Source organism: Schistocerca americana, chromosome 7 (assembly GCF_021461395.2).
Source record: "Schistocerca americana isolate TAMUIC-IGC-003095 chromosome 7, iqSchAmer2.1, whole genome shotgun sequence".
Lineage (NCBI taxonomy): Eukaryota > Metazoa > Arthropoda > Insecta > Orthoptera > Acrididae > Schistocerca > Schistocerca americana.
The window spans coordinates 616,801,619-616,828,450 of record NC_060125.1 but is presented as its reverse complement, the minus strand read 5'-3'; the positions used below and the strand labels follow the sequence as shown (position 1 = coordinate 616,828,450).

The 26,832-nt window shown below is 41.0% G+C and overlaps 1 protein-coding gene across 1 annotated transcript in view; it reads left to right on the top strand.

Annotated features, from left to right (window-relative positions):
* LOC124622047 (cytochrome P450 6a2-like) overlaps positions 1–26,832 on the top strand; it is a 114,826-nt gene that overhangs the window by 65,721 nt on the left and 22,273 nt on the right. Inside the window, exon 4 of the mRNA XM_047147609.1 lies at positions 13,297–13,533. Within this exon, the coding sequence (XP_047003565.1) occupies positions 13,297–13,533 (237 nt within the window). The remainder of the gene's footprint in view (positions 1–13,296; positions 13,534–26,832) is intronic.

Genomic DNA, 26,832 nt, shown 5'->3' with positions numbered 1-26,832 from the left:
CTCGAGATACGGACTAGCACTCGTCCCAGTTGTACGAACGACGTAGCTAGCGATGCACACTGACGAAGCCTCGGTCATTTGCAGAGCAGATAGTTAGAATAGCCTTCAGATAAGTCAATGGCTACGACCTAGCAAGGCGCCAGTAGCCTTACATAGCTTGTATCTAAAGAGTCTCACTTGTCTCATCAAGAGCGATGTACCACAAGGATGGATTAAAGTTAAGTATTCCAGAAGCTACGTACTTTTCTTTATAGCATTCATTACGTATCCTGTTACAGACCCATCTCTTGCCGGCGTGAACTAAACGCGTGCTTTTCGGCTTCCTCTCATTGTGTCTAGGCTGTCTTGTCTAGACACAACAGCCATAATCTCTTTAACACCTTCCTACGTAACTTTCATTAGTTCCTCAAACTTTCCCTCAGCATCCCTGTAAAATGGTCCTGTTTTGTTGTTAGTAACCATATAACGTGCTCATGCCCTCTTATTTATTGGAACCAACAATTTGTAAGTTACTACGAAAGCAAAGAGAGCTTCACTGCAAATTCAAAAGCAGCCAAAACCTCTCAGACAAACAGAAGCTAAACGATGTCAAAGTTAGCGTGCAAAGTTATTAAAAGCACTGATCCTATACTGAAACCAGGCTGCTTTTAAAACAACCTCCTTTGGATTACCAACATCAAACTGTTTAACATAATCTCCTTTAAGAGCTAGTTTAGATCTTATCTGCTTATCTGTGACTAAGTTATTATTTACCGACTCGTGGAGATAACATCTTGGACCTACTGATAACAAACAGACCCGAACTTTTCGACTCTGTAAGTGCAGAACAGGGAATCAGTGATCATAAGGCCGTTGCCGCATCCCTGAATATGGAAGTTAATAGGAATATAAAAAAAGGGAGGAAGGTTTATCTGTTTAGTAAGAGTAATAGAAGGCAGATTTCAGACTACCTAACAGATCAAAACGAAAATTTCTGTTCCGACACTGACAATGTTGAGTGTTTATGGAAAAAGTTCAAGGCAATCGTAAAATGCGTTTTAGACAGGTACGTGCCGAGTAAAACTGTGAGGGACGGGAAAAACCCACCGTGGTACAACAACAAAGTTATGAAACTACTACGAAAGCAAAGAGAGCTTCACTCCAAGTTTAAACGCCACCAAAACCTCTCAGACAAACAGAAGCTAAACGATGTCAAAGTTAGCGTAAGGAGGGCTATGCGTGAAGCGTTCAGTGAATTCGAAAGTAAAATTCTATGTACCGACTTGACAGAAAATCCTAGGAAGTTGTGGTCTTACGTTAAATCAGTAAGTGGCTCGAAACAGCATATCCAGACACTCCGGGATGATGATGGCATTGAAACAGAGGATGACACTCGTAAAGCTGAAGTACTAAACACCTTTTTCCAAAGCTGTTTCACAGAGGAAGACCGCAATGCAGTTCCTTCTCTAAATCCTCGCACAAACGAAAAAATGGCTGACATCGAAATAAGTGTACAAGGAATAGAAAAGCAACTGGAATCACTCAATAGAGGAAAGTCCACTGGACCTGACGGGATACCAATTCGATTCTACACAGAGTACGCGAAAGAACTTGCCCCCCTTCTAACAGCCGTGTACCGCAAGTCTCTAGAGGAACGGAGGGTTCCAAATGATTGGAAAAGAGCACAGGTAGTCCCAGTCTTCAAGAAGGGTCGTCGAGCAGATGCGCAAAACTATAGACCTTTATCTCTGACGTCGATCTGTTGTAGAATTTTAGAACATGTTTTTTGCTCGAGTATCATGTCGTTTTTGGAAACCCAGAATCTACTATGTAGGAATCAACATGGATTCCGGAAACAGCGATCGTGTGAGACCCAACTCGCTTTATTTGTTCATGAGACCCACAAAATATTAGATACAGGCTCCCAGGTAGATGCTATTTTTCTTGACTTCTGGAAGACGTTCGATACAGTTCCGCACTGTCGCCTGATAAACAAAGTAAGAGCCTACGGAATATCAGACCAGCTGTGTGGCTGGATTGAAGAGTTTTTAGCAAACAGAGCACAGCATGTTGTTATCAATGGAGAGACGTCTACAGACGTTAAAGTAACCTCTGGCGTGCCACAGGGGAGTGTTATGGGACCACTGCTTTTCGCAATATATATATAAATGACCTAGTAGATAGTGTCGGAAGTTCCATGCGGCTTTTCGCGGTTGATGCTGTAGTATACAGAGAAGTTGCAGAATTCGAAAATTGCAGCGAAATGCAGGAAGATCTGCAGCGGATTGGCACTTGTTGTAGGAAGTGGCAACTGACCATTAACATAGACAAATCTAATGTATTGCGAATAAATAGAATGAAGGATCCTTTATTGTATGATTATATGATAGCGGAACAAACACTGGTAGCACTTACGTCTGTAAAATATCTGGGAGTATGCGTACGGAACGATTTGAATGATCATATAAAATTAATTGTTGGTACGGCGGGTGCCAGGTTGAGATTCATTGGGAGAGTCCTTAGAAAATGTAGTCTATCAACAAAGGAGATGGCTTACAAAACACTCGTTCGGTCTATACTTGAGTATTGCTCATCAGTGTGGGATCCGTACCAGGTCGGGTTGACAGAGGAGATAGAAAAGATCCAAAGAAGAGCGGCGCGTTTCATCACAGGGTTATTTGGTAAGCGTGATAGGGTTACGGAGATGTTTAGCAAACTCAAGTGGCAGACTCTTCAAGACAGGCGCTATGCATCGCGGTGTAGCTTGCTGTCCAGGATTCGAGAGGGTGCGTTTCTGGATAAGGTATAGAATATATTGCTTCCCCCTACTTATATCTCCCGAGGAGATCACGAATGTAAAATTAGAGAGATTCGAGCGAGCACGGAGGCTTTCCGGCACTCGTTCTTGTCGCGAACCATACGCAAGTGGAACAGGAAAGGGAGGTGATGACAGTGGCACGTAATGTGCCCTCCGCCACACACCGTTGGGTGGCTTGAGGAGTGTAAATGTAGATGTAGATTTTTCTTGTTTATTCTACTTTTGTCTTTTTTTCCCTTTGAGACCCTTTTTCCTGTTCATCTTGACATTTATTACTTTCTTCCCATCTTCATAGATAGTATTTCATACAAGGCAAATATTTCAACTGTATTCATATAAGTTTCCATGATACGTATTTCTATGAGACTGTTACCATTCCTGACATCTACTTCTAGTTCATCAATTTTATCATTAATGGTATCTATCCTTCACCTCACTGGACCTGTATCTACAAGGGGTATCATTTTTTTCCACCTCCGATCTGTCCTAAGACTAAAATCGCAGTGAAAAGCCTCTGAAGCTTTGTGCAGGTATTTAAGGTAGTGTATCGAATGCGCCTGTCTACCACGTGTCATGAGAGCATATTAAAATGCCTAGGAAATAGTGTCTCCCGCCAAGTGTAGACCCTACTGTGGGACTTCGCTTGATTTAATGCAGCCAACATAACGTAGCTGTTACATGTTACCTTCTTCATGACAGCTCTTGACCTCAACTGTAGGGTAACGAGGACGCTCCTTCAACGTTTTAGACAGGAAGTGTTTGATCAGCCACCAAATAGTCCGGACTTATCTCTCTCTGATTTATATCCGTCTCACACAATCTGCTGGCTATGCGGAGAGAATTTTGCAAAGGCTACAGCTGCAGGCCACCGTGCGATATTGCGGGAAATCGCAGGTGGCCGCCTTCATTACTGAAAAATTGTTATTCCAATAATCTACCCTAGTATTTAACCACTTGTATGAATATCAAGAGCTCAGATGGAAACCGAGTTATAAGCAAAGAAGGGACAGCAGAAAGGTGGAAGGAGTATATAGAGGGTATATACAAGGGCGATGTACTTGAGGACAATATTATGGGAATGGAAGAGGATGTAGATGAAGATGAAATGGGAGATACGATACTGCGTGAAGAGTTTGACAGAGCACTGAAAGACCTGAGTCGAAACAAGGCCCCGGGAGTAGACAACATTCCATTAGAACTACTGACGACCTTGTGAGTGCCAGTCCTGACAAAACTCTACCATCTGGTGAGCAAGATGTTTGAGACAGGCGAAATAACCTCAGGCTCCAAGAAGAATATAATAATTCCAATCCCAAAGAAAGCAGGTGTTGACAGATGTGAAATTTACCGAACTATCTGTTTAATAAGTCACGGATGCAAAATACTAGCGCGAATTCTTTCCAGACGATTGGAAAAACTGGTAGAAGCCGACCTCGGCGAAGATCAGTTCGTATTCCGTATAAATATTGGAACACGTGAGGCCATACTGACCTTAGAAGAAAGATTAAGGAAAGGCAAACCTACATTTCTAGCATTTGTAGACTTCGAGAAAGCTTTTGACAATGTTGACTGGAATACTCTCTTTCAAATTCTGAAGGTGGCAGGGGTAAAATACAGGGAGCGAAAGGCTATTTACAATTTGTACACAAACCAGATGGCAGTTATAAGAATCGAGGAGCATGAAAGGGACGCAGTGGTTGGGAAGGGAGTAAGGGTTGTAGCCTCTCCCCGATGTTATTCAATCTGTATATTGAGCAAGCAGTAAAGGAAACAAAAGAAAAATTCGGTGTAGGTATTACAATCCATGGAGAAGAAATAAAAATTTTGAGGTTCGCCGATGACATTCTAATTCTATCAGAGACAGAAAAGGACTTGGAAGGGCAGTTGAACGGAATGGACAGTGTATTTAAAGGAGGATATAAGATGAACATCAACAAAAGCAAAACGAGGATAATGGAATGTAGTCGAATTAAAGCTGGTGCTGCTGAGGGAGTTAGATTAGGAAATGAGACACTTAAAGTAGTAAAGGAGTTTTGCTGTTTGGGGAGCAAAATATCTGATGATGGTCGAAATAGGGAAGATATAAAATGTAGACTGGCAATGGCAAGGAAAGTATTTCTGAAGAAGCGAAATTTGTTAACATCGAGTATAGATTCAAGTGTCAGGAAGTCGTTTCTGAAAGTATTTATATAGTGTGTAGCCATGTATGGATGTGAAACATGGACGATAAGTAGTTTGGACAAGAAGAGAATAGAAGCTTTCGAAATGTGGTGCTACAGAAGAATGCTGAAAATTAGATGGGTAGATCACATAACTAATGATGAAGTATTGAATAGAACTGGGGAGAAGAGGAGTTTGTGGCACAACTTGACAGAAAGAAGGTAGCGTGTAATCTCCCCACGGAAAATTACCCTCTACCACGCAATAATTAATAATGGTCAATCAAATCATCCACATTTATTCACTTTTGAAAAGTATCTGATCGGATTTTCTAGTAATATATGCGCCGACAGCTCGTCGACGCCAAGGTATTTTTCTAGTACGTTTATTCTTTGGAATAACAGAGATACATATATGTATTCTCCATGGTTATTATAGACGGATAACTAGGACAGCTTCGGAAGTATCGGTTGGAAGATTGTTGGGTTGCTAAAAGAGACATATTTGCTCTTCTTCTCGCTAAAGCGAGCTATTAACGTTTGTGTCACTAGCGGGTTATTTGAAGAGAGAGAAAAATTGTAAACGCAAATTAAGTAAGACTGGTAATCAACAGAAAACGGAACATGTAATGGAGATGGATTGAATATACAATTTTCCTCAGAAATAAGGTTTGTGACCCTTTTATTCTAGAGTGAATGACGAATGAGTTCTCTGTCTGAATCATTGATGATTGTCTTGGCCCTGTAATTAGTGGGGAAGTTTCAGTTGTGACGAAGAGAGCTTGCAATCACCGAGATTTTATAAAAATCGTCCAAAAAGGCTTCGGACACATCTGAAATTCTAAATCTGTCGTAAAATGAACGAATTGTTCAAACGATCGATTTTCCCAACTGAATGCAGCGCTTAACAATAATAATAGATATAAAGCTCTTTTACAGCAAGCCAGCCGCTGAATATTAAGACGAAGGGCTCCACTAGAGATTCTATTGGGCTGAGTTCACGTAATGAAACATTATATTTAAAACTGTATATAGATAAATGACAGAGAGAGAGAGAGAGCGAATGAAATTAGAGAAAATACGCAGAATCCTCCATTAGTATAATTGTTTGCCTGTCTTATCACAGATCAGCCTAAAGATAAAACAGGAGGCCCTTACTTTACTGTACAGGTTCATGTGTGAGAGACATTACACCAAGTTAGCGGCAAGCTGCATTCACATACTTTCATCATTTACAGTATAATCCATTATAATGGCGACCGTGACTGAATTAGAGGCTCTTGCAGTCATCTGGGGTTTTAAAAAATTTCATTATTATCTATATGCGTCAAAGACTATTGTATATTGCGATCATCAATCATTAACGTTTTTACAAACGTGTAAACTGTTACACCCCAGACTGGATAGATGGACTCTTGCTCTGCAACAATACCAATTTAAGATCGTGCATGTCTCAGGACAGCAAAACATTATTGCTGACGCTCTATCAAGGTCACCGCAGGGTTTGACTAAAGAGATTGAAGTAAATAATAACGCTGAATTCCCTGTATTGCTGCTGCAGGGAAATCCATTTAAGACGTACTACGTCAATTTGTGTGCGCATATGGCACAGTTACAGAAAAGAGAAGCTCAATGGGGAAGTGTCATTCAAAGGTTACAACACCAACCTTCGGATCAGATGACAAATTACTACAAACTGGTAAACGGCGTATTATTTTTCCGCTGTCGAAGGCAAAACAAAGTCCGTTGGTGTGTTTGTATACCTGCGGCGCAAATAGAGAAACTTGTATGGTTCACTCATTTAACCTGGGGACATTTCGGTGCGACAAAATGTGCAGACAAGATAAGTGGGTACTGTTATTTTCCCAACATAAAGCGCAGAGTGCATGAGGTCTTAAAGAGATGCATAATCTGTCAAAAAACAAAGCCGGATTCTAAAGGGGCTAAGCACCCATTATGCTCTATATTAGTCCAAGAACCAAAAGAATTAATTTCGTGCGATCTGTGTGGACCGTTACCTACTTCAAGAGGTGGTGTTATATATGTGTTGGCATTTCTCGATGTGTGTACGAAATACGTAAAGCTATACCCGATAAAGGCGGCTACAGCCAAAGTAATTGTATTAAGGTTGATAAGGGATATCTTCCACATGTTGGTACACCTAAGGCGATCATAACAGACAATGCTAAAATATTCACGGGACTCCGATGGAAACAGACTTTGTCTCAAGTCGGTGTGAAACACATACTAACATCATTTTACCACCCACAAGGCAATTTGGTTGAGAGAATTTTTAGAGAATTCAATCGATTTATGAGGACGTATTACCATAATAAGCAGACTGCGTGGGCAAATTATGTGGAAGAGTTTGAGCAGATATACAATAACATGCCCCACTCCTCAACTGGATATACACCTCGTGAATTGATGTTCGAAGCAAAAGAGGAAAACTTCAGGACTGACCATATGCCCAAAACTCAGGAAACTGAGATGCCTTGGGAAGAAAAAATAAGACAAGCCATCATAAACATGACGAAAAAGGCTGATCAGAGAAAACAACAATTTGACAAATTAATCAAGAGGGTACAGACATACCGGGTCGGAGAAAAGGTATTAGTCAAAAGACATACCAAATCATCCTTAATAAAGAAACGTATAAGGAAATGGGAGTTACTATATACTGGCCCATACATTATCCAACAAATTCCGAGTCCTGGGACTTATCTATTAGCATACCCGGGATCGAATAAAATAAAAGGGTTATTTTCCCATAACGACTTGAAGAAATTTAATGAAGATTAGAAGATAGGGAGGAATGGTGTTGCGAGTGACAGAGATGAACGCCCGTAAAAAAAAAGAAAAAAACGTGTGTGTAGTGTTAGAAAACTTTAAATTGAAATAATTAATCAGTGACATAGACTATAGAAATAGTGACTAACTATTACTATCGAGTGTTGCAAAGAAGATAGTGGAGATAGGCTTCACCTGTGTTTGGGTGAACATGGAACTTTAGCATTGCTAATGTCATCAAGATGTATAAAGGATCTAACTGACCTTCAAGAACAATGAAATGTTTCCCGTAAATGACGCTGAATAATCAAAAGAGGTTCTGAGTGAAGGTTCATATATAATTTCAAGCGCACGCTTAGATGTGTAAATGTGTGAAGGGATGTGTTGAGGCAGTGAATCATGAGTGACGGTTAACGCCGCAAAGATAATTTCCCGCGCAAAACAGTTGACGTCGGCGCGAGAGTTAGAATCGATATAGACGACACAGATATGCTTTGTAAGAGACTCGCACCAAACGCGAGGGTAAACTGATTGATGTTGAACTTTAACAAGAAAAGGTGTTATAATTAGAAGTTAAGAGTTTTTAATTTATTATTAAATGTTTAAAGAAAGTAATATTCATAGAATTAGTAGTTATTTAATGGTTCGTGTTCGTTTGGGAATTTTGTTTGAAAAATCCAATTCCATATATGTGCATGTATGAACGCCGTATGAATCAGAGAATAAATGAAAGGAGTGAATCCGCATTCCTCAATGCTAATAACTTTTACATTACAGCAATCAAGCGGAGAAATATATGTATTTAGGATAAAAAGTTTTTGAGTATAGATAAATTATATGACTTTCAAGGAAATGATGGATTATGTCTTTGTATAAAATGAACTAAACTTTCCGTTATTCGATGATTTGAATCCAAAATCTATTGTAAGTTGCATGAATCCTTTAAATTACGAAGAACAAATCAGTGATAGAAAATGTGTCCGAACTTTTGGACTTATAAGCACAAGTGGGGATGCAAAGTCAAAAAGAGTATTCAAACGAGAGTAAATTTGATGATGCTTTTGGCAACATCATTAGATAATGGCTAAATTCCTTGAAGTACGTCGTAACAAAAAAGGATCCATGAAGCCATAAGGATTTTGCTTTCAAAAAAGAGAATCTTGGACGGTGCAACCAAACCAGTTCTCTTACAGGAAGAGTTTCCCTTTTGGTCATTGCTAATTCTTTTGGAAAGGAATGTTGCATGTGAATTCGAGTATCCCTGTCCCTTCTACTCTTCCCATTGTGGGCCGCGTAGAAGACCGACTACAAAGTGGGCCGCGTAGAAGACCGACTACAAATGTGGACGTCGGGGACATGCAAGACCCGGGGGAGTTTAGCACCGCAAGATATTGTACCAGGAGCAAGATTGTAAAACGAGAATTCACGTTATTTATTATAAAATGTTTTTTTTTTTTTTTTTTTTTCTCCAAATCGTGATATAAATTGATCCCTGTCTTTCCTTTAGAGATCTATTTCAAAGTTATTTTTTTTTCTTCTATAGGCTTTCCTATCTTCTATGTACCGTAGGCTGGGGGTCTAGGCTTAAGAGGTTTTCCAAGGTTTCCCTGCTTAAGAAAGTTCCCGAATGGGTAGACCCTGATAACAGTTTCATGAACGATCATCTTCCTTCGTTGTGCACAGCAAACATAACACCTAGATGCACGTAAAAGCAATACAGCCGCGGTACCTGTCTCTTCATTTCTTCTGTTTTCAACATTTCTTTTCTTCGTCTGTCTTAAACATAATATTCTTTTTCAGTCGGAGGACTGACAATCATCACTTCCGGGTTATCCACACTAATAGATAGCTCGCGAAGTGTGTTCGGTAAATCAAAATTGAGCTCACAAACTTCGCTCGCTGCGAGGGGCATTGTAATCTCCCCACGGAAAATTACCCTCTACCACGCAATAATTAATAATGGTCAATCAAATCATCCACATTTATTCACTTTTGAAAAGTATCTGATCGGATTTTCTAGTAATATATGCGCCGACAGCTCGTCGACGCCAAGGTATTTTTCTAGTACGTTTATTCTTTGGAATAACAGAGATACATACATGTATTCTCCATGGTTATTATAGACGGATAACTAGGACAGCTTCGGAAGTATCGATTGGAAGATTGTTGGGTTGCTAAAAGAGACATATTTGCTGTTCTTTCGCTAAAACGAGCTATTAACGTTTGTGCCACTAGCGGGTTATTTGAAGAGAGAGAGAAATTGTAAACGCAAATTAAGTAAGACTGGTAATCAACAGAAAACGGAACATGTAATGGAGATGGATTGAATATACAATTTTCCTCAGAAATAAGGTTTGTGACCCTTTTATTCTAGGGTGAATGACGAATGAGTTCTCTGTCTGAATCATTGATGATTGTCTTGGCCCTGTAATTAGTGGGGAAGTTTCAGTTGTGACGAAGAGAGCTTGCAATCACCGAGATTTTATAAAAATCGTCCAAAAAGGCTTCGGACACATCTGAAATTCTAAATCTGTCGTAAAATGAACGAATTGTTCAAACGATCGATTTTCCCAACTGAATGCAGCGCTTAACAATAATAATAGATATAAAGATCTTTTACAGCAAGCCAGCCGCTGAATATTAAGACGAAGGGCTCCACTAGAGATTCTATTGGGCTGAGTTCACGTAATGAAATATTATATTTAAAACTGTATATCGATAAAGGACAGAGAGAGAGAGAGAGAGAGAGCGAACGAAATTAGAGAAAATACGCAGAATCCTCCATTAGTATAATTGTTTGCCTGTCTTATCACAGATCAGCCTAAAGATAAAACAGGAGGCCCTTACTTTACTGTACAGGTATATGTGTGAGAGACATTACACCAAGTTAGCGGCAAGCTGCATTCACATACTTTCATCATTTACAGTATAATCCATTATAAGCGGTTAGTAGGACGTGTTCTGAGGCATCGAGGGATCACAAGTTTAGTACTGGAGGGCAGCGTGGAGGGTAAAAATCGTAGAGGGAGGCCAAGAGATGAATACACTAAGCAGATTCAGAAGGATGTAGGTTGCAGTAAATACTGGGAGATGAAGGAGCTTGCACAGGATAGGGTAGCATGGAGAGCTGCATCAAACCAGTCTCTGGACTGAAGACCTCAACAACATCAACAGTATTTAACTGATAACAGTTAGACCCATTTTACGACCAAGATGCATCTTGAAGTACTATAAGGAAGCTTTTGCCTTCCTCTACGTGTGGATCGTCAAAGAAGATATTTTCTCATGGCTTGCGTACCTCTGCCCCCTCCAGTGGCTCACTACGGCGCCATATGTACTATTCGTTACCAAGGCCTACATGAGAACTAGTTTCTCGGTCGGTGCAATTATTCTCTGCGGCCATGTTTAAAGCAGAAAAATACTTCTGGTAGCTTCAGAATCCCAATGGAATGTAAAATTTAAAAAAATAAAAAGCCACCCAGAGGAAGAGGAACCTGATATGGTGCAAAATTTTCCATATCGCTAGTTGGTGTACACTCAGGTACTCTACCACGCTCAACTGACCAAGTTAAGTTGTCAGTGTTAATGTCGCCGAAAATGTCTGAAAAGTATTCGGAACAGTGGGTGAAATGTAGTATACTGGTCAGTCAACGAGATGTGAGCCGTACATTCTTCAGCTTGATATGGTACCCTTGTGGACTCTCTCCTTTGCTCAACTGAGGCGACCTTAATATATAAGATTGGTTTTGCACAGTGTTATTCTGGGTATGTTTAATTTTTTCTCCAGTTGGGAAGCTATCTTATTTATTCTTATACTTATTTTATTAATGGCGACGCACTCAGTTATATGGACCCGACCAGAATAGTGAAAAGAGCAGCGTCTGTACCAGATAAGAAGTTACCTACTATAAAGCCTATGTACTGCTTGTTGTGCATATAAGGAACTACGCTTAACGGCGGTACTAATTAACGAAAGTCGCAACATGTCAACGCAGTTTATTTATCTTTGAAAAAGTATATGATCTCTACTCAATCTCACACAGTCTTACACCACTCATTCTGTACAGTAACGACGAAAGATCACCATGCAAATTACGTTCAGAAGGATTTAATTGACTCTTTAAGATCCTCGGTAAGTTTCATGACTCTTCCGGTATTTGTGTATGTCGATGGTCATCTTTACTATACAGAGTGTTACAAAAAGGTACGGCCAAACTTTCAGGAAACATTCCTCACACACAAATAAAGAAAAGATGTTATGTGGACATGTGTCCGGAAACGCTTAATTTCCATGTTAGAGCTCATTTTAGTTTCTTCCACCTACGCTCAATGGAGCACGTTATCATGATTTCATACGGGATACTCTACCTGTGCTGCTAGAACATGTGCCTTTACAAGTACGGCACAACATGTGGTTCATGCACGATGGAGTTCCTGCACATTTCAGTCGAAGTGTTCGTACGCTTCTCAACAACAGATTCGGTGACCGATGGATTGGTAGAGGCGGACCAATCCCATGGCCTGCACACTCTCCTGACCTCAACCCTCTTGACTTTCATTTATGGGGGCATTTGAAAGCTCTTGTCTACGCAACCCCGGTACCAAATGTAGAGACTATTCGTGCTCGTATTGTGGACGGCTGTGATACAATACGCCATTCTCCAGGGCTGCATCAGCGCATCAGGGATTCCATGCGACGGAGGGTGGATGCATGTATCCTCGCTAACGGAGGACATTTTGAACATTTCCTATAACAAAGTGTTTGAAGTCACGCTGGTACGTTCTGTTGCTGTGTGTTTCCATTCCATGATTAATGTGATTTGAAGAGAAGGAATAAAATGAGCTCTAACATGGAAAGTAAGCGTTTCCGGACACATGTTCACATAACATATTTTCTTTCTTTGTGTGTGAGGAATGTTTCCTGAAAGTTTGGCTGTACCTTTTTGTAACACCCTGTATTCAAATTTTCATTTGTCACCAATAGGTGCTCACGTATAACTTTACTCTCTCTTTTACTGCTTATAGCTTTCGATACTACTCTTAACTTATAAATTCACAAAATTTCATCTGTGTCTGCAAAATCATATCCTCTACACATGATTCTTCTCATTGTTTCAATAGAACGAATATTTTCTTAACGATATTAAACTCTCCTGCCTCTGAGCCACACCTCGACCATCACCTTCGGCCACTCATAACCCACTGAAGTGATTCTGCATCGTCTCTCAAGCGAGTGCAGTCTAATAAGCTACTTCTAAACCGTTGTCGCGACACTGCCCCGTCTCTAACGTTCTAGGTAGCCAACGATGTGTTACTCAGTGCAAGTACGTGGTTGTTATCGATCAGTAGTAAAGATATGTATAGTGGTACTTTTAGATAAGGTGATTACATGTAAAGTTCTTTGTTGACAATGTTAAACAGAAAGTATGCACGGGGAAATTTTTTGCCGCATATAGACAATATTCAAGGAACAGCGCTTGGAAGCCCATGCTCGGGAATACTTCTTCACCATGAATAACTTGCGAAATATTTACGTGACGTCATCCACAGGTGGCATGGTCCAGCGCTTCCTCTACGACGGGGTGCCGTTCCTGCAGCGCTTCAAGGACAACTTCACAGACAACTCCGTCTCCGACTTCTTCCTCGAGCTGGTCCGCCAGACGGTGGACGAGCGGCTGGAGAAGAACATCAAGAGGAACGACTTTCTCGACCTGCTCATCCAGCTGAAGCAGAAGGGACACCTGGAGGGTGACTCCCACGCTCTGGTTCAGACCGAGGAATCGATTGGTAAGCACTGTGAAACTTCTCAATAAGTTTATCTGTAGAGAACTATTAACTATGTGAAAAGTTGTAGAACTGCCAACTGTTCAATTCACCATTCTGGCCGGTCCCCTAACGCTTGTCAAAAATCGTTCAAATGGCTCTGAACACTGTGGGACTTAACATCTTAGGTCATCAGTCCCCTAGAACTTAGAACTTCCTAAACTTAACCAACCTAAGGACATCATACACATCCATGCCCAAGGCAGGATTCGAACCGTACCAGTCCCACGGTTCCGGACTGCAGCACCTAGAACCGCACGGCCACCGCGGCCGGCTAATGCTTGTCGTTTCTATATTTATGATCCAGTACGTGTAGGTACACAGGAAAGATTGAAGAAGAAATAAAATAATGAATCGTCCTTGGCAAATCCACGATGATTAAACGTACTAAGGTATGTCAGCAATATCCAGAACATTGAGGATGAACCTGATGGAACCATTGGTGTTCCTTATGCTCTTGCATGACTGCGAGAGCTCGCCCGTGGATGCTACTATCAACAGCAGAAATGATACCTCTGGTGTCGTCCAGAGATCGTGGTGCCACACCACAGCAGGCAACACAAATCGATACCAGAGACATTAGCGAGAGCTCTCTGAAGCCCGCAACGGTGCATGGGGGGGAGGGGACGCTTCTGACGATCACACCTTCCCTTTCAGCACAGCAGTACCCTCAAACTGGGGTCAACATAGCGTCGAGCTAGCAAGGGCTGCGGCCAATTCGAGACCTCTGCTACAACAGTGATGGTTCAAATGGCACTGAGCACTATAGGACTTATCTTCTGTGGTCATCAGTCCCCTAGAACTACTTAAACCTAGCCAACCTAAAGACATCACAAACACCCAAGCCCGAGGCCGGATTCGAACCTGCGACCGCAGTGGTCGCGCGGTTCCAGACTGTAGCGCCTAGAACCGCTCGGCCACTCCGGCCGGCTAGAACACTGAACATCATTGGGTACGACAGTGACAGTAAAACGGTTCATGTGAAATGTGCTTCATAAATTAAAAATTTTTTGCTGCAAGAGAACAGTTTGTCAATCTGCACGTCAAATCATGCTTTGCTAGTTCACGACATTTGCAAATTATCCGGTACACATGCAGCAAAATACTGTGTCAAAGCCAATCATTTATGTAATAAATTGCACTAATACTTCCTCGGATCTAGTGTGACGAGAATTCTCCCAGACCAATCAAAGAACCCATAGCTGTGGCCACACGACAGTAGTTTCACCTGGTCACAAGAATCCCGTCAAGATGTGGCTTTGGCGGCATGTTTTACTCATACCATGGATAGAAAGAAGAATCAATGTTTCCATTAAAGAAAGCATCACAACAAGTTCACCTTCCCATGTCAGCCACAGATACTTCCAATTGGGCAATTTTTCAGAAGAGACGGGAGTAATCTTGCAAAGACAAAATCGAAGACAGACGACCATGAGAAAGAGTAGGAAGTAGACGATTGGATCAAACTAAGAAGCTTACTGCCTTAAGTATCCACATTAAGAAAGGCTGTAACCTCCCCACCGAAATTTATAAGACAATATTTAATAGAAATGGGACCAAACGTAACCTCCCTGCAATGAAAATCTAATGACAATGACAATTAAATAAAAATTCGCAATCTGACTCTGGTGTAAGTTCCTCACAAAAAAAATGAAAGTCAATTCAGTGATAAGAAAATCTCAGTGATAATGATAAGTCAACTGGACCGAAATGTCGGTCTTTGGCCCTGTGCAAAAATCAGAATTAATTTCTTACCTCAGTATAACTGCATGTCAGGTTTCTGCTCTTATTGTTGGCCACTGCTTGGAGGAAATGCATTGCAAATAATATTTTTTATTTTTTTTTATTTAACTGAAACTTTTCTTTAAAGGAAATTGAAGGAAATCGTTGGTTCAACTAACTGGTTCTTTTGTTGAAAATTGCTTTGAAATCAAAATTATTATTGGGGCGATTATTGCACAAATTAGTTACAGTTAATTTACATTATTAGCTGAGCGCATTTAAAAATAATATACCTCGTCCTGTATCTTGACCAGAATGCCATGTCGACGCTTGCCAACTCCTCACACACAACTGCACTCGACTGCTACTACCGACATACTGCACTGCTCACAGACTGCCCACTGACAGACTGCTCGCAACTGTACTGCACGACTACTACCGACCGACTACTGGACGCAACTGAACTGAGCTACTGCTCGCAACGGCTACTGACAGAGTACTGCTCGTAACACTCGCGCGGTCAAGCGCAGACTAACCACGATAAAAGGCTCTCTGGTCAAAGATTTTATCATGCCTCACCATCGCTGTTACGTTACATACGTGTTTCATAACCCTCCACTGGGGGGGCAAAAATTTGGCAGCGATGGTGAGTCATTTGGACTTGCCAAGCGCGGCAAAATTTTTCTTGAATTAGTCAACTTGTACAATTTACAGAATATTTAGATACATGAAATAAATGTTGGGCATATGCACCGAGTACAAACATTTCAGACAAAGACAAGATCTGAGTACAAAACATAGTAGCAAATCAGAAAACTGTATGTACAAATTATTTGACACATAACAAAGTGCACACGCACTGAAAAAATTCTTTAACATTTTCAGAACAAATGAACATAATGGCAGAAAATCATGTTGACAAGTGACATGAGTGTACTCGCACTGGAGTTGAGAACATATCAGCAAATGACGAAATGTATATACAATGAGTAACAAATGACATAAGTGCATACCCACTGAAGAATTGAACATACAGAAAATCACAAAAGGTATACAGAATGAGTACAAATCATATTGAAAAATGAGTAAAGTGCACAGGCACTGAAGTTCAGTAGAAAGCATATTAACACATAACATAAGTGCACATGCACTGTAATTCAGAACATATAATCAAAATAAAAATGTATATACAATATAAAAGACAAGAGTGCACATATACTGTACTTCAGAACAAATCGAAAAAATGTCTTTAGCATTTTCACAACAAATAAACATAATGGCAAAATCATGTCGACAAGTGACATAAGTGTACTCGCACTGGGGTTCAGCGAATCGAAAAAATGTATAGCCATGAACATAAATGATGTTAGCAAAAAATGATTTTCACTATTAGGATAGGAAAGGGAAGGATTGCATCATGGTTGTAGCACTTTAGATTGCACACAGCTGTTCTGAAAGTCCATATCATTCCACAGAAGTACAACACCAAGTGACGCAATTTGAAGTTCTTTTCCCATCAGAATTTATCAGCGTAGCCAAGACACTGAACTGTCGTAGTAATGTTCCATGTTTTCATTTTGGCAGTACACTAGGTACACCAAACAGTGGGACCATAATAACGTCTTCATCGCTCACGGTGGTGGACAGCATGTCGTGTCAACACCACGCTTTTACAAGGCACACCAACGTAGAATTAGTGCAAAAACCGAATATAGTGCTCCATGATTATGAGGATGGACAGGACAAATGGATATTGCAGTAATTCAGGGTAGTTAGCTCATAAGGTGAAGGACATTAAGTCACATAATATTGAGAATTACAGTAGTAGTTCGCGGCATTCATAGCCAGTTATTGAACATTTCTGTACCAAGTATGTAGTATTACAGAATAATGTTCATAAAATTAAATTATTGGCATCATGGGTAATCGTATTACAATAAACAGTGGCAGTCCTTGGCCAGTTACAAAGCATATTTAGTATGACAGTATACTGTTCATCAGAAGTCTTAATTGAAAAGGAGAGTCAATTATTGGCCTAGCATTAACATAATACATTGAGTGATACAAATTATTGGCACTCATTGGCCAGTGACCAAAACATGAAATGTCATAATTGAAAACAAGAGCTAATGAATGGCATAACTAATAACATAATCCATTTAGTGACATTAATTATTGGCACTCAGTGGCCAGTAATAGAACTTGAAAAATCATCATTGAAAACAGGAACTAATTAATGGCATAATTAATAGCGTAATTCATTTAGTGACATTAATTATTGGCACTCAGTGGCCATCAAGTATCGAATAGTATAAAACATTGTTCCTCATTCAGTATTATTCAGATCATTAAGAAGTCATTATTAAAAATCAGCTAATTACAATCATAGCATTAATAACCATGGGCATTATAAGTAGTCTCATTACAATAAACAGTGGCAGTTATTAGCCAGTTACAAAGCATTATTTTATATACACTCCTGGAAATTGAAATAAGAACACCGTGAATTCATTGTCCCAGGAAGGGGAAACTTTATTGACACATTCCTGGGGTCAGATACATCACATGATCACACTGACAGAACCACAGGCACATAGACACAGGCAACAGAGCATGCACAATGTCGGCACTAGTACAGTGTATATCCACCTTTCGCAGCAATGCAGGCTGCTATTCTCCCATGGAGACGATCGTAGAGATGCTGGATGTAGTCCTGCGGAACGGCTTGCCATGCCATTTCCACCTGGCGCCTCAGTTGGACCAGCGTTCGTGCTGGACGTGCAGACCGCGTGAGACGACGCTTCATCCAGTCCCAAACATGCTCAATGGGGGACAGATCCGGAGATCTTGCTGGCCAGGGTAGTTGACTTACACCTTCTAGAGCACGTTGGGTGGCACGGGATACATGCGGACGTGCATTGTCCTGTTGGAACCGCACGTTCCCTTGCCGGTCTAGGAATGGTAGAACGATGGGTTCGATGACGGTTTGGATGTACCGTGCACTATTCAGTGTCCCCTCGACGATCACCAGTGGTGTACGGCCAGTGTAGGAGATCGCTCCCCACACCGTGATGCCGGGTGTTGGCCCTGTGTGCCTCGGTCGTATGCAGTCCTGATTGTGGCGCTCACCTGCACGGCGCCAAACACGCATACGACCATCATTGGCACCAAGGCAGAAGCGACTCTCATCGCTGAAGACGACACGTCTCCATTCGTCCCTCCATTCACGCCTGTCGCGACACCACTGGAGGCGGGCTGCACGATGTTGGGGCGTGAGCGGAAGACGGCCTAACGGTGTGCGAGACCGTAGCCCAGCTTCATGGAGACGGTTGCGAATGGTCCTCGCCGATACCCCAGGAGCAACAGTGTCCCTAATTTGCTGGGAAGTGGCGGTGCGGTCCCCTACGGCACTGCGTAGGATCCTACGGTCTTGGCGTGCATCCGTGCGTCGCTGCGGTCCGGTCCCAGGTCGACGGGCACGTGCACCTTCCGCCGACCACTGGCGACAACATCGATGTACTGTGGAGACCTCACGCCCCACGTGTTGAGCAATTCGGCAGTACGTCCACCCGGCCTCCCGCATGCCCACTATACGCCCTCGCTCAAAGTCCGTCAACTGCACATACGGTTCACGTCCACGCTGTCGCGGCATGCTACCAGTGTTAAAGACTGAGATGGAGCTCCGTATGCCACGGCAAACTGGCTGACACTGACGGCGGCGGTGCACAAATGCTGCGCAGCTAGCGCCATTCGACGGCCAACACCGCGGTTCCTGGTGTGTCCGCTGTGCCGTGCGTGTGATCATTGCTTGTACAGCCCTCTCGCAGTGTCCGGAGCAAGTATGGTGGGTCTGACACACCGGTGTCAATGTGTTCTTTTTTCCATTTCCAGGAGTGTATATATATTTTTTGTCTCATTAAGAAGTCATTACTCAAGTGACATACTATTCAGAGCTAATCAGTATTATTCAGAATTATCATAAACTAGTGACATTATGTGGGACTGGTAATATATATATTTTTTTTTGTTAGCAATGCATTGCGTTGGGATCGATAATTAATTGCTGAGGCATAACACTATTTGCTTTTGACCTATTGCTGCAAATGAGGATAGGTAACATCATTCGTCATGAGTCAGCTGTAGCAAGGTTATGTAACAAGGCAGTATATGTGATCACATTTATAAATGATAGACACAAATGGGTAAAAAAATAAAAATGTAAGTACTAGAACAGGTATAATAAGTAACAGGTTTAGTAAGTATCATGAAAAGCTTCTCCTGGAAAAAAAAATACAAAATGGATTATTGACCTGAAAGAAGAAACGCACACTATGCTGAAAAGTAGTGAACTTCGAATTAACAGGTAGTGAAATGGGTATAAAAATGTGTTCCATAGCTGTCCTTTCCAAAACTTTCCGTCATCCTACTATATAATATAACACCTGCTGTCAAAGCAAACTGCAACAAATACTTAAATAACTACATAGCATAAATACATAACTTCAACATTATCCTCATCTGTAAAGAAAAAAACTTCATTATCAATCACTTCATTATCCATATTATCATAACTTCATTATTATCATCACCTATAAAGAAAAACTTCATTATTCATAACAGCATATTCTTCATCATTATTCATCACCATTCATTATCATCTGCAATAATATCACTTCATTACTCATTACACAACTATTCCTTATCTCTAGCATATTTCATCACTAAAACTAAGATGTGTAGTTATGTCTTACAGCCTGCATCAGTCGCCTTGTATTCTGAAAGAAAAATTAGTTAAGACTGCTATTCTATGATGAGTATAGTATATTCTTGTTAATGCTTGTTAATCCTGATCCATTTACTCTTCCTCATAAAGTTATTGCATCTTCTTTCGTTTATTCCGTAGGTGAAATTCCCATTTCTGTTGAATTTATTTCTTACACGCATCATTTCTTTCTGAAATTGATGAACAGAGATTAATGTCTTGCATTTAAATCATATACCCACTAAATAATGTCTGGTTTATGGTGACATAATTAACCATACAGCATAACATGACAGAAAACGTAATATGTCAAAGACATTGACAGTGTTCAGATGCAAAAATGTACAGAGAAAAATACAATGCAGCAGCAAAAAGAAAAATGTAAAACAGTCACGATGTTGAGATATCATAGGGCAACAAAAATGTCAAAGTCAACTGGTGTGTGTTATATCTTAACTATTTCACAGTGCATACAAACAAAACTGGAATACAATCATATACACAAAAGAAATGGAAAATGTGCACGGTCTGATGTGTAACGACAAGAAAAGCGACCTGCTAACCTTACCTTGTCGGGCACTTGCCAACAAAAAATACGATAATCATCAGTAATTAGTCATGTGAATATAATTGCATTAGTAAATGGCATCATAGTGTGTCGAATCATACAGTGTCTTCATTCAATAAAGGGTTTAATATTTGACCAATGGTGGTTGCCTTTCGATTTTCTGGTTCTCAAAGTTTCGACGTGTACAACATTGGGATGAGGAATGCTGCGAATCCGATATGGACCTGCGTATAGAAGTTCAAATTTATTGCACTTACCTTTTAATTTGCTGGATAAATAGTGTGTACGCAGTAATATCTTCTGTCCAACGTGAAAGTCGCGGCGTGTACAAACCTGTTTTTGCTGTCTTCTCCGGCGCTCTGCGGCACGTTTGGTGATGTTCAGCGCAATGTCAATTATTTCGTGGTGTCTTAGTCGACGACAGGTAGGGAAGTTTACTAATTCTTTAATTTTGTTTGGTGGTTCAACGTTTTTCAGTATAACAGACGGAGATAGCATAGTGGATTCATTTAGAATGGAATTAATTACATCTTGGAATGAGAGTATGTGTGTATTCTAATCGTAACATTATTCCTATCTTGCCAAAGGTGTTTAATTTCTTTCCACACGTTGTCTTTATTTTGCTCTTGTGCTATGTCCTGTAATGACGATGAAATAAAGTTTTCAAATGCAACTTGCTGAATGTACATGACACTGAAATTTGCTTTGCAGAAGTTCGTTGCTACGTCTTGCTGATTGTTGCTCAGAGAACGCGATAGTGCGCCTGCTATAACATTTTATGTGCCGGGAATGTGAACTATTGTAAAATTAAATTCCTGTAAATAAAGTTTCCATCTACTTAATCTGTCGTGAGTGAATTTAGCCGAAAGTAAAAATTGTATCGCTCTGTGGTCTGTGTAAACGGTGGTATGTCTGCCATAAAGAAAATGCCGAAATCTCGTAAAAGCCCATACAACACATAATGTTTCCAATTCTGTAACGGAGTAATTTCGTTCAGCAGGTGACAAAATGCGGCTTGCAAATGCGATGTTTTTGATTACTGTAGAGCCATCTTCTTCAATTTCCTGGAAAATATGTACGCCTAAAGCCGTGTTAGAACTGTCGGTGGCAATGGAGAAATTTCTGGTAAGATCTGGGTGCGATAAAAGTGCTGCATTCAACAGAGCATGTTTCAGGTTCATGAATTCAGAGTGTGCTTGCTTATCCCAAGACCAAATACTGTTTTTACCTGTTAAATGGCATAATCTAGGTGTGTCTAAAGCAGAATGATGAATAAATTTGCGAAAAAAGTTAATTAAGCCCAAAAAACTGCGTAATTGCTTCTTCGTCGTAGGAACAGTAATGTCACTTAGAGCTTGAAGTTTTTCCGGATCAGGTGCAATGCCTTCTGCTGAAATTACGTGTCCAAGAAATTTTATAGAAGTTTTGCCAATGTGCGATTTACTAAGATTAACTGTAAGTCCTTGTGCACGAAAAGTTTGCAACAGTTGTTCTAGAGTCAGACTGTGTTCAGTCCAGTTAGCTTCTGCAATAAGAATGTCGTCTACATACGTCGTAATTCTGTCCTTAATGCAAACGTGTGTCGGATGGCGTCAAAATTAATAACATTTTCGTGAAGAAGATTCTGCGTGTCTAAATTATTGCTTACGTTACTGGAATATGCAACCTGTACTGTGTCTGGTCAAATTCTGTCGTACGTGCTATTATTTACGGGAGGATGCTGTGGCATTTCGACTATTGGAACTGCTCTGTTATTTCTTACTGACGTGTTACGCTATAGATGGCATCTATTGCCTGGTTCATTCATGATAATGTGTTGTTGCTGATGTTCTTGCTGCTGAAAAGATCGACTGTTATTAAATGTACGCTGAAAATTGTGCTCATTATTTTTACGTTGGTCATGATAGTCACTTCTATACGGTGCATTGCGATAGGAATTCAAATACTGTGTTTTCTATACGTAGTTATTTCCTTGCTGCTGTGCGTTACTATTTGTTGGATCTGGGACTATACGTGCACGCGGCGAAACATTAAAGTTTGGTTGACCTTGTAGACTGCATTGTTGGTTAGGTATGCTAAGCGGTTGACTTTCATGCTATTGTAGTGAAAAACATCTATTGTTACAAAAATGTGGTTCCTGTTACTAATAATTTTACACATACTGGTGATTACGTTTTTATCTGTAATTAAAATTACGGCGGTAGTTGTCATTACGGGAGTGCCTACTGAAAATTGTCACATTCGGTAAAAAAATTGTCATATCGGGTTTTCATTACATATTCTTAATTCTACAAAGAGCAATAGTTAAAGAGCAGTTTTGATAGATATAAAGGATAGTAGAAGAGAAGGCAGCAGTGCAGAAAACTAAAGATGAAACAGCACTACTACAGCTCGGGGCCCTATGCTCACTACGGCACATATTCATTAAAGCGTAATGAATCCCCTGAGGTCTTTTACGCACTGCAAATAAATTTTAGCTTTTGCGTTGCAAGCAATAGCGGTAAAATTCCAAAGGCAAATTGTTGTATCCGTGCTAATTCAAATTTCTGCATTATAGGCAATGCTGATGAAAATACAATAGCAAATTGTCGCATCAGGTTCAAAGCTCGCTTCCGCATTACAGGTAATAGCGGTGAAAGTACAAAAATAAATTGTCGTATACAGTGCAAATCGTGTATCTGTGCTCTGTCATTACTAAATTCCTTAGATTTTTTTACAAATGCAAATTGCTTATTATCAACGTTCTCGTCACTGAATTTGAGGACACGTTCAGGTTTGTGAGTGAATCTGTTCGTCTGTGTCATTTCGTACTTCAAGTTGCGTAGCTTTTCAGATTTTAAGTCGCATGGCTTTTCGGATTTTAAGTCGCGTAGTTGCTGTAAATTGCTCAAATTATACGCACTGCGTAAGTCTGACAAATGCTCGCAACGTGGCGGGTTCTGTGACGTATTGGTGACTGAAATAATTGTTAATTCTGTTACTTTACTACTTTCGTCAATTTGGTTGTTCTGACGTTCACTTTTATTAACAACTTCCGTATTCACAGTGTGTGAAACTTCCAGTGACTTTAAATTAAACTCGTCGCGTATCTTTACTGCGTCTTTAGGGCATTGTTCAGTGACTGCATTAATTTCGTGTATCTGTGTTTCGTTCGTTGAACATTGTTCAGTGACTGCATTAATCTCGTCTTTATGTGATTCTGTTGTGCCTACACGTGTGCTACTTAATTCTTGTGCAACAGTGCCAACTTCTTCATTACTGTTATTAGCACAAGCCTTAGCATCCTCACGTAATTGTTCTTTACTGTCCCGACATTGCACGGTAACAGCTGTAATCTGCTCACTAACTTGTTTGTTCTGTTCTTTAAGGTCGTCTTGTTTTTCGCTTGTGAGTTTGAAACTTTCATTAATTGTTTCGCTAAGTTGTTTGTAATGGTTGTCGACACTTTCATTAAGTTGTTTGAAATAATTATTCATCATTTCCTACCGCTGTTTGTAATAGTCGTCTTGTTTTTTCATAAATTGTTTGAAATTTTCCCTCTGTTGTCTGACACTATTGTCTATTTTCTCACTTTGCTGTTGTAGCAATCTTGTCATAATTCGTACCAAGTCAAAACTAGCGTTTATATTCTCTGTGCTGTTTAGTGGTGTATCTGCAATCGTCGCGCTTTGTGTGACCATTTGGTCATTCTGCAATTTACAAAAACGTTTATCAGTCGGATGTACACTGTCAGACACTATTTCGGAATTAAATGAATCCGTCGTACTTTGGGTATCCTGTTCATTTTCATTAGAAAAATTTGTCTGTTCGTCACTTGAATTTCCCAAACCGGGTGTGTTAAGCTGGCCAGCGCTCATTACAATAGTGCGCCCCGCGTCATCAATTGTCGTCAAATCAACACAAGACATAGCCGAGTTCGTTTGTTCATCATTAAGACAAAAGTCATCATTATTGGTTGGAACGCATTGATTGTCAGTGAACGCAGGATTGTCATCATTACACTGCGTGTCACTAGTACTATTGGTGAAGTTATTTAATTCGCTTATTTCGTTCATAATACCTCGCGATACACTATTCACAGTCTTTCGCGGCATTTTTACAATAGTCAAAATTATTCACAAAATAAATAAGCACAATGCAAAAGCAACACACAAATACAACAGAGCAACGAATTGCTGTTGCCCTGTAGAAAGAAAGTCACAAGATTAGTAAAAGCGTTGCGCCAAATTCTAATTATATCTAACCAAATAAGAGCAGATATCTGACTGTTGTTCAAAAGATTCTCAACGAAATACGATCCTGGACTGGGTGTCGCCAAGTGTAACCTCCCCACCGAAATTTATAAGACAATATTTAATAGAAATGGGACCAAACGTAACCTCCCTGCAATAAAAATCTAATGACAATGACAAGTAAATAAAAATTCGCAATCTGACTCTGGTGTAAGTTCCTCACAAAAACAATGAAAGTCAATTCAGTGATAAGAAAATCTCAGTGATAATGATAACTCAATTGGACCGAAATGTCGGTCTTTGGCCCTGTGCAAAAATCAGAATTAATTTCTTACCTCAGTATAACTGCATGTCAGGTTTCTGCTCTTATTGTTGGCCACTGCTTGGAGGAAATGCATTGCAAATAATATTTTTTTTTTAATTTAACTGAAACTTTTCTTTAAAGGAAATGGAAGGAAATCGTTGGTTCAATTAACTGGTTCTTTTGTTGAAAATTGCTTTGAAATCAAAATTATTATTGGGGCGATTATTGCACAAATTAGTTACAGTTAATTTACATTATTAGCTGAGCGCATTTAAAAATAATATACCTCGTCCTGTATCTTGACCAGAATGCCATGTCGACGCTTGCCGACTCCTCACACACAACACTACCGACATACTGAACTGCTCACAGACTGCCCACTGACAGACTGCTCGCAACTGTACTGCACGACTACTACCGACCGACTACTGGACGCAACTGAACTGAGCTACTGCTCGCAACGACTACTGACAGAGTACTGCTCGTAACACTCGCGCGGTCAAGCGCAGACTAACCACGATAAAAGGCTCTCTGGTCAAAGATTTTATCATGCCTCACCATCGCTGCTACGTTACATACGTGTTTCAAGGCTGAAACTCACTGTAGGTGGAGACGTCTAGTCGAATGTGCAGTAACTTTAGAAATGAATGAAGAAGTTAGGTCATCACACTCAGCCATGAGTAAACTGACTAATGACGACGGTGACGATAAAGTTCATGATGTGGAAGCTCCCTGATGTGATGGCCTCCAATTATATTCTACAACTCATAATGTGTAACACTTATATTAATAAATACACTCCTGGAAATGGAAAAAAGAACACATTGACACCGGTGTGTCAGACCCACCATACTTGTTCCGGACACTGCGAGAGGGCTGTACAAGCAATGATCACACGTAAGGCACAGCGGACACACCAGGAACCGCGGTGTTGGCCGTCGAATGGCGCTAGCTGCGCAGCATTTGTGCACCGCCGCCGTCAGTGTCAGCCAGTTTGCCGTGGCATACGGAGTTCCATCGCAGTCTTTAACACTGGTAGCATGCCGCGACAGCGTGGACGTGAACCGTATGTGCAGTTGACGGACTTTGAGCGAGGGCGTATAGTGGGCATGCGGGAGGCCGGGTGGACGTACCGCCGAATTGCTCAACACGTGGGGCGTGAGGTCTCCACAGTACATCGATGTTGTCGCCAGTGGTCGGCGGAAGGTGCACGTGCCCGTCGACCTGGGACCGGACCGCAGCGACGCACGGATGCACGCCAAGACCGTAGGATCCTACGCAGTGCCGTAGGGGACCGCACCGCCACTTCCCAGCAAATTAGGGACACTGTTGCTCCTGGGGTATCGGCGAGGACCATTCGCAACCGTCTCCATGAAGCTGGGCTACGGTCCCGCACACCGTTAGGCCGTCTTCCGCTCACGCCCCAACATCGTGCAGCCCGCCTCCAGTGGTGTCGCGACAGGCGTGAATGGAGGGACGAATGGAGACGTGTCGTCTTCAGCGATGAGAGTCGCTTCTGCCTTGGTGCCAATGATGGTCGTATGCGTGTTTGGCGCCGTGCAGGTGAGCGCCACAATCAGGACTGCATACGACCGAGGCACACAGGGCCAACACCCGGCATCATGGTGTGGGGAGCGATCTCCTACACTGGCCGTACACCACTGGTGATCGTCGA